Here is a 14,323-nt window from a genome sequence, read left to right as displayed (position 1 = left end):
CGTTTCAGCGTTTCCATGTTTCCATGTTTTGTTTTAGGGTTTAGGTCTTTTCGGATCATCTTTGGTCTTCTTTTTGTGTGCAGATACTATTTTCCTGGCTGGTATAACAGTAGCAATTCAATGTATGCCCACCGCTGTGGCATGACCAAAGGGAGGGAAAGCCCTGTGATGGATGATTGTGTCATGGCTTACCAATTTTTCCAGGTTAGTCTTCATGTCTCACACCTCGTGTAATGATTCTTCTTCCTTATCTGCTGTATGTTTTATTTTATTTTATTGCATTTCGGGATTGGTTGTCATTTGCAAACCTGCATTCTAATAGAACTATTACCAACAGTTTGTACCCCCCATAAACAGATAAGCAGAAATATTGGGTGGTGGGCAATAAAATATGCTTCCCTCTCTGTTTGACTGACTGGTAGTCTGCCTATTATGTCACTCTTTCTGCTGTGTAAGTTGAGAAAACAGGATGTGGGTCAGTGCTAAAAAAACAAAAACAAAGGGGGAAGATGGGTTTGTCAGGGTTCTTTTTACTCTGTGTCTCAGTGTCTGTTAGTGCATATGTCTGTGCAATTTTTTAAATGGTGTCTGTTTTTTTTTCTGTCGCACATGGTTGTGGGATCTTGAAATTGTGCTCTGTTATGCTGTGTTTTTATCTCTGCTGCCACATTGACTCCATGAGTTATGAGTTTCACCACCATAGACTATACAGTCTGTGGTGTCAACAGACTGACCTACTGACTGTTTGTTACAAGCAGCCCCAACAACACTTGTTTATCAGATATTAAATGAAATAAGTTCCACTTTACAAATACAATTTGTTTTTTGTTTTTTTCAAATTTGCTTTCGGGCTTTTACTCCTTCATGTACATGAGACAGTGGTTAGAGTAGGAAACCAGGGAGAGAGCGAATAGAATAACATGTAGGTAAGGAGCCAAGGGTAGGAGCCGTCCACTTCGAGGACTACCAGCACATTCTCTTTGCATGCAAACTTATTGCATGGCCAATCAGTGCCCATTCAATACATTTGTTTTGTTGCAAATTAAATATATACAATACTTACTTTTACTTATTTAAAATAGATGTGATTAATGCTAATTTGGATGAATAGATTGTTAACAGTCTGAAAACCAATAATTACTGCAGTTATATTCCAAACCCTTTGAAGTTATATTTATTCTCACCTTGTATAGTTTAGACATGTGAATTTAGGTCATGTTGTTCTTGGTAAGACATTCATTTTTTCTTCAGACTCTCCCAGTCATTTCTGTATCCTGTTTTCTTTTTTCTCCTCCAGTGGCGCAGTGACTTCCTGAATGGATTGGTTCATATTCCAGTGAGTCATGAAGCCCAGGAGGAATGTCTGGGCATGGCGGTGCTGGACATGATGAGGCTCGCCAAAGAGAGTGGTCAGTCACCAGTGAACATCTGCAGTGATACCAGGTATATCCATATTTGTATACATTATTGAATGTACACATTTGGTCTATATCTGCTTATTACCACCAAGAATCATAAAATAAAATAAACGTTTCTGTAGTGGAAAAGGGGACAGTTCTGTAATAATCCCTAAGTTTCACAGGACAGAGTAGCTGTCTTTAGTATTGAAAAGTGCAGCCCCTCTACTGCAACATTTTTAGATGTTTCACGATGTGGTAGACAGTTCAAGTCATTGAAAACACAAAAGGACTCATATTTCACTCGTGTTTTAGGCTATTTTAGTGGCACATATTTGGTTCAGCTCATGAATTTAAGAGCATTGTAACAGAGTCTTTAGAAAAAAGTTAGCATGGAGATAGATTCATTATTGAAAAGGTGTCAACAGAATCTGATTCAACTCTTATGAACTTGAAGTGAAATGTTATTGACTGATTCTCCTGAGGTGAACCCAGCAGGTACAGCCGGCACGGAGCCTGTATAGTGTTCACTCTTTTAACCTTGCTCCTCCCTCCTCTCTCTGTCTTCTGTTGTTTGTTCCTTATTCCCTCTTCTCTGCCTTCTTCTGAACTATTCTTACTTCACTAATAGCTATAAGTCCTTCCTGCCAAGATGCATGCAAAACCGCATCCGGGAATATAACATCTTGACTCGGAAAAGGATCCGCTACCGCTTCCGCAGATTCATCCAGCAGTTCAGCGAATGCAAAGCAACAGCGTGTAACCTCAAGCTCAAATACCTGATGAGCCTGGAGATGCTGCTGCCCACTCTCTATTCCGAGCACTTCCAAGTCACTGCCCTCTCGGCAGAGGAGGTTACCATCGTCGTCATGGGCAACAAGGGCATCCAGTGGTCAAAAGGGAAAAAGGAGGCGGGGGCAGAGGAGGTGAGGAGAGGAAGATGGCTTCATGTTGCCTCAGTAATGGATTCTGCACAGTGTGATGTCTGTTTTATAACCAATAGATTGAGCTGTATGAGTTGTTTTAAATTGGCTATAACAACAAGAGGGTTTGTGTGTGCATGCTTCCTCATCTCTTAAAAAAGAAAACCACTGTTTTGTTCTTTTTGTGACTGCAGGAGCTGCAGACATACTGTGACTTCCCAGAGGTGATTGACATCAGCATCAAGCAGGCAAACAAGGAAGGATCTGTGGAGAGTCGTGTAGTAACCCTGACCAAACAGGACAACAAGATCCTGGTACAGTAAACACTGGACTCTTCTTCCTGTTAACCAAAAGCTCTGTTCTGCTTTGCTGATATCAGGAATGTTTTAATAATCACATACTTGTTTGTACAAAGTTAAAGGAAGTTATTTGATAAAGTGCATATTGTCATATGTTACAGTAAATTGCATTCATAAATAGATTGAATCCTTGTGATTTACATTGATTAAAAGTTATGAAAAGAAACAAAACATTCCATTTACTTTCTTCCCTCCCTCTCTGTGTCTGACCACAAAGGAACTGGAGTTTCATTCGCTCTCGGAGGCCTTGTCATTCGTGTCATTAGTTGATGGGTATTACAGGCTTGTTGCAGATGCGCATCATTACCTGTGTAAAGAAGTAGCTCCACCCAGACTCCTGCAGTGCATTCAGAGCTACTGCCACGGACCTGTGTCGTGAGTATCACATACATGCAAAGTTAAACATTTTTACATATCTACGCATGTACTTCTAACCACAGAACCTCCACAAACACACATTCTGTGTCTGATCACAGGATGGAGTTCACAATTGGCAAGCTGCGTCGCTCTGGTAACCACCAAGGCCTGTACATCCTCCGCTGCAGCCCCAGGGACTACGACAAGTACTTCATGTCTTTTGTGGTCGGAGTAAGTTGTTAATGTTGGGTCATCATTACTGTGAAGTACACAATCTCTGCCAATTTAAACATGTTACTAAGTCTGCTGTACACTACTGCCTGCATCAAAGTAGACTTCCAGAGTCACTGCCATCGGCTGATACGACAAGGCAACAAGTCCCTTCACAGCATAGTGTTAGTTCAATGTAAGGCTTTAGAATAATAATTGTTCAAATAAAGGTGAAGATGGTCAAAGTGACAGCTGCATCATTACATTGAACTGTTTTTGTACAGTATGTATATGCTAAAACTAAGGTAGTCATAAAAACGTGCATGCAAGACTTCAATGACAATTTTGTCTATTTAAATGACTGAATATAACCCATTATCCTATTTTCAACCACTGAAGGGAGACATGAGGATTGATTCCCTCACATGCTAGAATAGATGAAGATAAATAGAAAAACACATTCACTTATAATCACAATAGAAGCTGCAATAAAAGGAAATCTTGGTGCTCTACATGACATTAAAAGTCTGAGAAGATACAAAGTGCTGAGGTAGCAGGCTCGATTAAATAACACAGCTTACGGCTATCACTAAATGAGATATTTTGTAGCAACAGCGATGAATGGTGTTCTTTTATAGAACCGGGTATTTTGTACTTTTGCCCTGAAGGCAGCAGCTGAAAATAGTGACTCAAAGGATTGCTGCTGACCTGTTGACTGCTTGGTCATGGTGACAAGAGAGCTGGCTTTAGTTTAACTACTGTGGAGAGCTTTGTCTTGCTTTTCACAGTAAGGGGCTCAAACCATGAAACAATGTTTAAAGAAGAGGACACTTTATCAATGATTGGTAAACTCTGCTGGCTGACTTCAGAGTTCCTTAATTTACACAGCAGGAGTCGCTGCTGTGCTGTTTTGTAAATATAGTCCACATGTTCAGTAAAGGTGAAAGACTGGTCTGAGACAGTCTCTGGGTACTTAAAGCAGCTCGCTTGCTCCACCTCCTGTCCGTTTATTGTAAGTGGTTTCAATAGAGGGTTAAGAAGTCTGTTCTTATGACCACTCAGATGCATTTCTTTTGTTGTGTTGACTTTCAACAAGACATGGCTGCTGTGGAACCACTTTGTGAGTTGTGAAACATAGAGTACATTAGAAAGCAGCGCCACTAAAGCCATGTTTGCTTACTTGTGTTAAATTTCTGTATTGAATTCTACTACATGGAATCATTTATTTTGATTTTTGGATTTTTCAGTATGAAGCCATGGTGGACTACAAACACTGTCAGATTGTGAAGACGGAGGCGGGAGAGTACATTCTGAGCGGTGCCAAGAGGAGCTTCGGCTCACTAAGGGAACTTCTGCACTGCTACCAAAAGGAGGCGCTCCGCACTGATGGATACACATTCCAGCTGATCAGGTGCTGTCCCCCCACCTCCAAAGGTCAGTGTTTAGTTACATACATACTCTAGAACGTCGAGTGTACTGCAGCAGATTCATTTTCATCCTTAAATAAGAAATTGAGATTTGTTGTGACGCACAGCGTGACCGTTAGATCTCTGCGGGGATTTGATAGCGTTGATGATGAAAACTGATGACTCATTGATTACTCCAACAGGTTTTCAATGAACAACAAAATGTTTTTTATGCTTATATGCATGATTAAGACCTCTTATTAAACAATTTCATTTAAATAATGAGTAGCTGTTGCAGTTTGACTTAAATTTGATAATTAACAGGGTCACCCATTAATGCGATGACCCTTATTTTACCACAGTCCTTGTCCACCTTTTTGTCTTTCCTCAGATAAATCGAACCTGCTGGTGTTCAGAAACAATCAAGGGGAAGAGGTTCCGCTGTCCCCCTCGCTCCACAAACACAACATCAGCCAGATGGTCTTCCACAAGATCCGAAAAGAGGACCTCGTCATTGTAAGATAACCCTTGTCGTAGATAAGATCTTGCTTTAACATTTCCTCTCTTCTGACATACACAATTTTTGAAGGCTGCATTGTTGTTTTGTATTAGATCTTTTGTAAAAGCTTGCAACAACATCAAGAGACAGTTGTATGCAATTTCTTGCCCTGAACAGATTTTACTTTTAGATTTGATTAAGGTGATACCACAGCTGAATGCTGCAGGTAAAAAGTCCATTATAAATGTGTCTAAATAAACATGTCAACCACTATTTAGATCAGGAACACAGAGTGCAGCGGGGTTGGTAAGGTTGCTACAGTTCTTAAAAAGACATCCTTATTGATCTATCTGTTGTAGTTTGGGGTCGATAGCAGTCCCTGCTGACATGTGTGACCACATTGTTGGCGTACCTGTGAAAGTGTGTCAGCCGTGCTCTATCCAATCCAATCCAATCCACTTTATTTATATAGCACAAGTTTAAACAAACACAAGGTTTCCAAAGTGCTGCACAAGAGAGTAAAATAGAGATAACAAATAAATAAAAATATATAAAAATATGCATGTGTACACATAAAACACATAAAATCAACACTCTACGTGGGGGTAAAAGCCAAAGAAAAGAAGTAGGTTTTAAGAAGAGTTTTAAAACGAGATAGAGAAGAGGCCTGCCTAATGTGCAGCGGCAGCCCATTCCAAAGCCTTGGAGCAGCAATAGCAAAAGCTCGGTCCCCTCTGAGCTTAAGCCTAGCTTTAGGGACTGTCAGGAGCAGCTGGTCAGCTGACCTGAGAGATCGGCTAGGCATGTAGGGGTGCAGCAATTCAGAAAGGTAAGGAGGGGCAAGTCCATTTAAGGCTTTAAAAGAAAATAAAAGAATTTTAAAATGAATCCTAAAATGGACGGGCAGCCAGTGAAGTGAAGCTAAAATAGGTGAGATGTGCTCATACTTGCTTGTGCCAGTTAAAAGACGTGCAGCAGCATTTTGAACCAGTTGAAGACGCGCAATGGAGGACCCACTAACCCCCATATACAGTGCATTACAGTAGTCCAGCCTAGTGGTCACAAAGGCGTGGATTACTGTCTCAAATTGCTGTCTCTGAAGGACTGGTTTAATTTTTGCCAGCTGCCTTAACTGGAAAAAACTAGACTTCACCACAGCTTTAATCTGGCTGTCAAATTTAAGGTCTGAGTCCACTTTTACACCCAGATTGTTCACAACTGGCTTGTGATACTGTGCCAGAGAAACCAGATCAACTTGGGGGAGGGTCACAGAAGTGCCACCAAAGACCATGACTTCTGTCTTGTTTTCATTAAAATTCAGAAAATTTAACGACATCCAAGCTTTAATGTCATGTAAACATTTTTGCAGTGGGTTAGTGGAGTACGAATCAGCCTTTTTGAGGGGGACATAGATCTGGCTGTCATCCGCATAGCAATGAAAAGAAATGCCATGTTTCCTCAGAATAGAGCCAAGTGGTAAAAGATAAAGAGAAAATAAAAGAGGGCCAAGCACAGAGCCCTGTGGTACCCCACATGAAAGAGGAGCAGTGGAGGACACAGAGTCATCAAGGCTGACACAGAAAGTCCGATGTGACAGGTAGGACCTGAACCACTCTAGTGCTGTGCCACTGATGCCCACCCACTGCTCCAAACGAGGACAACACAGTGACCAGAGTCAGTAGCTAAAAAGATGTCATTAAAAACTCTTAAAAGTGCTGATTCTGTGCTGTGCAAAGTTTTAAAACCTGATTGGAAAATCTCTAGAACATTTTGTTGATTTAAAAAGTCCATGAGTTGGGAATACACAATCTTCTCTAAGATTTTAGAGAAGAAAGGCAATTTTGAGATAGGCCTGTAATTTGCCAAAACAGCAGGGTCCAGTCCAGGCTTTTTTAGTAAAGGCTGCACAACTGCATGTTTAAGATTTACAGGGACTACTCCAGTGGACAGACTGCTATTAATAACTGAGAGACAAGATGGCCCAACAGTGGGAAAAACCTCCTTAAATAAACGAGGCGGGACAGTATCATCCGGAGAGCCTGAGGGCTTCAAGTGACCCACAATCTCCTGCACAAAAGACAGGGTCACAGGCTCAAACGTGTCCAGCACAGCAGAGCAGGGGACAAACACTGAAGGATCAGAAGCAGGAGGTGAATTAAGTGCTCTGGCAGATGTGACTTTGTCAATGAAGTGATGAAGAAAGTTCTCACACACAGCAGGGGAGGACTCAATTCCTCTCTGTGGTGTATTCAGAACAGAGTTGATAACTTTAAACAGCACACGAGGCTTATGACAATTTAAAACAACGATATCAGAAAAATATTGTCTTTTAGCCTCTTTCACAGTGGATTGGTAGTGACGCCAGCAGTCCCTCAGTGTCTGAAAAGACACTTGTAATTTGTCCTTTTTCCACTTTCGCTCAGCTTTTCGACAATCCTGTCTGGCAGTGCGGGTTGTTTCGTTCAGCCAGGGCTCTGATTTGGCTTTCTGCTGCCTGGTCTTTAATGGAGCCGCAATGTCTATGGCAGATTGACAGGTGTCGCGAAACCACGCGTTTAGAGCCTCTGTATCCTCATACACAGACTCGGGAAAGACGCAGTTCTGACTAAAAACTGCAGAGAAGTGAGCAGCAGTGGAAGGGTTAAAAACTCGACATCTATCCTCGGTGGCCCCAATCTATTTCTGTCTCACTGTGTTTTTGTGTCATTAGAGTGATTGTAATTGTCTGTCAGGAAAATACATAGATGACAGGTGGGGCGATCCCACCTGTCAGCAGGTTAGAGGCGTGGTTTATCCTGGACTGGTCACCAGTAAATCACAGGGCTGACATACAGGGACAAACAACCAGTCACACTCACACTCATGGGCATTTTAGAGTCACCAATTAACTTAACGAGCGTGTCTTTGGACTGTGGGAGGAAGCTGGAGTCCACGGAGGGAAGCCACGCGTGTACAGGGAGAACTCGACACGGGAACCAACTGCACCACAGTGCAACCCGTTTATACAACACAACGAAAATAAGACGAGCACATAGTGGGGGAACCTGAAGTTGAAAATAATCATCATACCCAGCCAAAAGTCCATTAGACAAGAGAGGGCATCCTCGTTTGCAACAAAGTGGGTTCATCTCTCACTTTTTAGCAGAGGTTGCCCCTTTAAGTCTTTGAGAAAAAGTCATCTTTTCCCTTTTTCATATATTTACTGTTACTATCCCAGACATTCGTTGGGGCTTGGGTTCAGCTTTCTAACATTTCCTTGTAATTGTTTTGATTTTTTGTAAGTAATGAGCTGTACCTTACACTGATACTGTACCAGTCTCTTTTTTCAATAACAACATTCTCACCTATCAAACCAAGATACAGGACCTTTAACATTAGGTATTCATTTCATAACCCCAAATCTCCTTTTGCTTCAGTTGATACTATAAAAGAAAAACAACAGTTTGTGCTTAATGAGTTCAGTGTGTCCAGTCAAGGCTTTATTTGTCTTGTGACTTTTCATTGTGCTACAAAATACAGTATGTAAGCCTTTACTGAGAGCTGCACATTTTTGATTTCATATTTGAATCATAGAACCATGAAGGGGTTTGCCAAACTATTATATCAATTAAATGCTCTTCAGGGAAAGTACTTAGTTGGGTTACACTAAGTGGATGGATTGATAGTGTTGGTCAGTAAATGTTGTCTTTGACTCTGAGAAAGCAAAGAAAATGCACTCCCAACTGTTTTCCAAAGTAGATTATAACACAATAATAAATCTCTCGTTTGTTAGAATGAGAGTTTGGGCCAAGGAACATTCACCAAGATCTTCTGCGGGGTGAAGAAGGAGCTGGGAGACTACGGAGAAATACACCAAATAGACGTCGTTATTAAGATCCTGGACAAGGCTCACCGCAACTATTCAGAGGTTAGTGTGTGAAACACAGATTGAGTGAGTGAGAATGTCAATTCTTATTAAAAAACATTATTTTTTCTTAAACTTTTTTATTACCCTGGTGCCAAACGAGAGGAGAAAGGCTATTAAAATCTCTTGTTTGATTTTCTCCCTTGTAGTCTTTCTATGAAGCAGCCAGCATGATGAGCCAGCACTCGCACAAACACTTACTTCTCAACTATGGCATGTGTGTGTGTGGCGATGACAGTAAGTTTACAACACACGCACACACTTACATACAACTGGAGAGAGATGGTCCACAAGAGTTGATATGGCTATCCTCCCCGGTGGCAGTTAGAAAGGGAAGGTTTAGAATCTAATGCTAGATGAGCAAAGAAAAACATGGAATACAAAAACAAAAACACCCTGGTGGGCTACGTGGGTACCGCAGTTAAAGTCAACAAAGAGTCACAGAAAATCAGCTGCAGTAATCCACAAATTTTAAAATTTTTCTTCCCATTGTAATGTATCTTAAAACAGCTGTCCCCTCATCTCCATTGCAGACATGATGGTGCAGGAGTACGGTAAATTTGGGTCGCTGGACACCTACCTGAAAAAGAATAAAAGCTGTGTTAACATCACCTGGAAGCTGGAAGTGGCTAAGCAGCTAGCCTGGGCAATGCACTATCTGGTGAGAGAAAACGTAGTCAAACTACTTAAAATTTAAGCTTTTTGATTTTTTTTTTTTTAAATTAACTTAAACTTCTGCTCTTTCTGCACACAGGAGAATAAGAACCTCATTCATGGAAATGTTTGTGCTAAGAATGTTCTTTTGATCAGAGAGGAGGATCGGATGACGGGCAGTATGCCCTTCATCAAACTCAGTGACCCGGGTATCAGCATCACCGTGCTGCCTAGAGAAGGTGAGAAACACAGGTGCATGCACTGACCTGATGTGAGAAGACACAGACCTCACACCTCTGTGATGATGATCACCAAGATGGATGTGCTGTATTAATAAATGTGTACCTCCTTTCTGTCCATCTATTCATGCATCTCATTCTCGCTGTGCGTCTTTTTTTCTTTTCTCCGTCCTTCAGTTCTGATGGAGCGTATCCCATGGGTGCCACCTGAGTGCATTGAAAACGTCCAAAACCTGAGTTTAGCCACAGACAAGTGGGGCTTTGGGACCACCCTTTGGGAGATCTGCAGTGGTGGAGACAAACCGCTCAGCACCTTGGACTGCTCCAAGGTCTGAGACACAAACAATAAATGATATGTTTTAGTTACTGACAATAATCTGTTTTAAAGGGATACATGTAAAACATGTTATCATGCTAGCCAGCTGCTAGCTCATACTTCATATTAACTGACAGACATAATGGTAGTATGGGAGTTCTCACCTTTAAAAAAAGAAAAGCAATAAAGCAAAGAATTACAAATCTTTAAATTAATACTAACCCATTCAATTAAAATGAACACATATTTAAAGGTTTTTGAAAAACACATAATTTGTATTTCGAAGACTCTGCTCCAGTACATTTCTAAAACATATTCGATATGCAAACTCTGATTTTCTCCCTGTCCTCTGCAGAAGAACTTGTTCTACGAGGACCGCCATCAGCTGCCTGCTCCTAAATGGACAGAGCTGGCAAATCTTATCAACAGCTGTATGGACTACGAGCCCTCACACCGACCCTCCTTCAGATCAGTGATCAGAGATCTTAACAGCCTCTTCACACCGGGTAAAAAAAGCAGTCACAGTCAGAGTTTCCATGTCCGTCACACAGATGTGAAGATCAGTTATATGAAATGACTTTGCACCTTTTCGTGTTGCAGACTATGAGCTGCTGGTCGAGAGTGACATGGTGCCCAACAGGTCGAGAGGCTCTGGCTTTCCATGGGCCTCAGAGAGCCAGGAGCCGGCCCAGTTTGAGGAGCGCCACCTCATCTTTCTCAAGCAGCTGGGAAAAGTAAGATATGCGCACACTCTATTTGATTTGTATCTAGATAATGTCCTCAGGTGTCCATGATTATGACTCATCACAAGAGGTGTCCCGGACACGAGTTGATCAGGCATGTGAACCACAAACTTATTACAGAGTTTTACAAAAGTGTTAATAAAAATCAGGATGTCCCTCTCCTCTGCTGTCTGGACTGAGCAACAGAATCATAAAACCGAGAGCCAGAATGATGCGTGGCCTTGGCTGGATTAACACAATATCTGTCAAGTTCCAACTGGGCTGTGCAGAAGTGTGGGCGTGTGAATTTCTGCTTAAGGACGTGAACGCCTTCAAAACTGTCAGTTAATCAAGTTTAATTTCTCTGATTATAGCTCTATCCCCTCTCTTCAATGTTTGTCTTTCCCACTCATTGAGCCTGAGCAAATTTGTCTGGGTGTGTTTAAAATCAATCATTAAATATAAGGCTGATGGAATGCTGCAAGAACGATAGCACTCTGGCTTTGTTGCGAAATATAATGATAATGAAAATGGTGAGGGACAAAATCCGCAATATTGTGTTCCTATTGTGCCACAGGAAATAAAGTCATATTACCCCTTTCCCAGATCCCCAAAAAATAATCATACGTATGAGTAAAAACTGTGATTCAGTTGAAACCATTCGTTTTGTTAGAAAATGAAATGTTGTTCATGCATCTTTCGAATCTGTCTTCTCTGTGGCCCTATCCTGCAGGGGAACTTTGGCAGTGTGGAGATGTGCAGATACGACCCTTTGCAGGACAGCACTGGGGAGGTGGTGGCGGTGAAGAAGCTGCAGCACAGTACAGCTGAGCACCTCCGGGACTTTGAGCGGGAAATCGAGATCCTCAAATCCCTCCACCATGAAAACATCGTCCAATACAAAGGAGTCTGCTACAGTGCAGGTATGAGCATTTTGCTCGATATCTACAGTATGTGTGCAACAAAAACGTTTTTATCGCAATAAATAGTGTGCCGTGTAATTTCCTTAATTCTAAAGGAAGATCTAGAGGCATGAAGTGTTTTATTTTGACAGGCTTGTTCAAACAACAAATGTCCCTTTATTTAAGCACCCAGACAGATTTTATTACACATAATAATGTCTTTTCACTTCACAAATTTGCTGCCTAGGGCATCACTGACCATGCCCATGACAGAAATAAATCTTGATTTTCTCAGTAATTCCACCATAAAGAACTCCCCACACACACACACACACACACACACACACACACACACACACACACACACACACACACACACACACACACACACACACACTGCTCCCACGTCATATTACCTCTGCTCAGTATCAGACTTAACTTCTTTATTTCTGCAGGACGAAGGAACTTGCGACTGATCATGGAGTATCTCCCCTACGGCAGCCTCAGAGATTATCTCATCAAACACAAGGACCGCTTTGATTACAAGAAGCTGCTGCACTATGCATCACAGATTTGCAAGGTAATGTAGTAAAGAGGGCGGTGCTGACTCTAAAGACTAATACTACTAATACTATCAGGTTGTGACGTGGATTTATTGTGATATGCAGTATTATTTATGGAAGTATTGGTATGAATACTTATACAATAAAAAAAATATATATATATCAAGTTATTGTCAATTTATTTGTATTTTTCTGCTTTCAAGAGCCAAAGGATAGGGAAGTTGAGTAATTATTTATAAAACATGACTACTTACATAACCATTTGGTTCTTCCTGTGATCATACTTTAGGGAATGGACTACCTAGCAGTAAAGCGATACATCCACAGAGATCTGGCCACTCGAAACATCCTAGTGGAGAGCGAGACGAGGGTGAAAATTGGAGATTTTGGACTAACCAAAATGCTGCCGCAGGACAAAGAGTACTACACAGTGAGAGAGCCTGGGGAGAGCCCGATCTTCTGGTGAGAGAGTCACACTGCGTAACAGTTTGAGAAGTATTTTCATATTTTTGTTGGTTGAACAAGACAAAGAATTACTGTGAAGCTTTTCAGCAGCAGTGCTTTGTGGCTGACATAAAGATCAGATCATGTGATACAAACAGGAAATGTAGATTTAGATTTTCTACATCCACACCAGGTGTGCCTTCTGTTTCTGACATGGCTTTGTATCTGCTTGTTATTTAAAAGAAGTTCTGACTTTAATGCTCATGTTTTGTAAGGATGTGGTGCACTCTATCATCATGTGTTTGTTTGCTGTTTTAAGTTCAGTCATGTTTTTCAGGTATGCGCCGGAATCGCTGACAGAGAGCAAGTTCTCTGTGGCTTCAGATGTTTGGAGTTTTGGTGTTGTCCTCTTTGAACTCTTCACTTACTGCGACAAGAACTGCAGCCCACCAGCGGTACAACACTTACTTTTTTTCGTGTACCTACTTTAGACTTTTTTAATTGCAATTTTTGAGTTTTCTCTCAAGTAAGCCCTCTCCTATTTTAGCCCTGATTGCTTTGTTAACAGTCTGACTAAATGATCTAATTAATCCGGCTTAATTAAAATTAATTAGAAGAAATCAGTTGATTAAGCCCTCAATAACAGGAAACACCTCTTATCATTGGTTTTTTGTTGGTGATAGTGGAAAGTTTTATAGTTTGTTTTAAAGTTTTTTTGGGGGGCCTTTTTGCCTTTATTGGATAAGACAGCTGAAGAGAGACAGGAAGGGTTGGGAGGAGAGAGTAGGGGACGACAGGCAGCAAAGGGCCGAGGTCGCATCCGGACTCACAAGCCGCTGGGACGAGGACCAAAGCCCCTTTACATGGGGCTCTCTTTTTGTTTTGTTTTTTAAACGACTGTCTTTCTTTTTTAGGTGTTTATGAACAAGATGGGAAATGAAAAACAGGGTCAGATGATTGTATACCATCTGATCGACCTGCTCAAACAGGGATACAGACTCCCTGCTCCGGATAACTGTCCAAAGGAGGTCAGTAACTCTTTCTTTAGAAACACATACATGTGGTCCAAAGCTAATTCACTACAGGTTTGTGAAGTAAAATAAATCCTCAGCCTTATTTAACAAATGTGCAAGTGTACCAAATGAAGTTCAAATGAGGCTACCATAATCAGAGCATTGTTATAGTACAGGGGTCAAAATAAACAAAGGCACAGTTTCACATTGAATTCCATTCTACTCAAGAGAGGGAGCAAATCATGATTTACTTTTGATGGCAAAGTAAATGAGCGTATTACATTTTGTGTGAAGGTCAACTTTGGCTAACTTAGACTGCAGAAAAGACGCTTTTTCACTGACCTGCCAACATTCATCACAAAATACCTTTTGTCCCAGAAGCCAGAAGAATGATTAGTCAACTACATATACGCTT

The 14,323-nt window shown here is 41.2% G+C and overlaps 1 protein-coding gene across 2 annotated transcripts in view; it reads left to right on the top strand.

Annotated features, from left to right (window-relative positions):
• jak2a (Janus kinase 2a) overlaps window positions 1-14,323 on the top strand; it is a 29,562-nt gene that overhangs the window by 13,507 nt on the left and 1,732 nt on the right. For both annotated transcript variants that reach the window (XM_061062186.1, XM_061062187.1), the window contains exons 4-23: window positions 84-204; window positions 1,298-1,443; window positions 2,029-2,323; window positions 2,515-2,634; window positions 2,897-3,054; window positions 3,156-3,267; window positions 4,494-4,680; window positions 5,044-5,168; window positions 8,924-9,058; window positions 9,205-9,292; window positions 9,589-9,716; window positions 9,810-9,948; window positions 10,126-10,277; window positions 10,620-10,770; window positions 10,865-10,998; window positions 11,720-11,909; window positions 12,344-12,468; window positions 12,741-12,913; window positions 13,233-13,350; window positions 13,810-13,923. In XM_061062186.1, the coding sequence (XP_060918169.1) occupies window positions 84-204; window positions 1,298-1,443; window positions 2,029-2,323; window positions 2,515-2,634; window positions 2,897-3,054; window positions 3,156-3,267; window positions 4,494-4,680; window positions 5,044-5,168; window positions 8,924-9,058; window positions 9,205-9,292; window positions 9,589-9,716; window positions 9,810-9,948; window positions 10,126-10,277; window positions 10,620-10,770; window positions 10,865-10,998; window positions 11,720-11,909; window positions 12,344-12,468; window positions 12,741-12,913; window positions 13,233-13,350; window positions 13,810-13,923 (2,911 nt within the window). The remainder of the gene's footprint in view (window positions 1-83; window positions 205-1,297; window positions 1,444-2,028; window positions 2,324-2,514; window positions 2,635-2,896; window positions 3,055-3,155; window positions 3,268-4,493; window positions 4,681-5,043; window positions 5,169-8,923; window positions 9,059-9,204; window positions 9,293-9,588; window positions 9,717-9,809; window positions 9,949-10,125; window positions 10,278-10,619; window positions 10,771-10,864; window positions 10,999-11,719; window positions 11,910-12,343; window positions 12,469-12,740; window positions 12,914-13,232; window positions 13,351-13,809; window positions 13,924-14,323) is intronic.

The sequence above is a fragment of the Labrus mixtus genome, chromosome 17 (assembly GCF_963584025.1).
Source record: "Labrus mixtus chromosome 17, fLabMix1.1, whole genome shotgun sequence".
In the NCBI taxonomy this organism is placed as follows: domain Eukaryota; kingdom Metazoa; phylum Chordata; class Actinopteri; order Labriformes; family Labridae; genus Labrus; species Labrus mixtus.
This window is presented reverse-complemented; position numbering and strand designations above follow the sequence as displayed.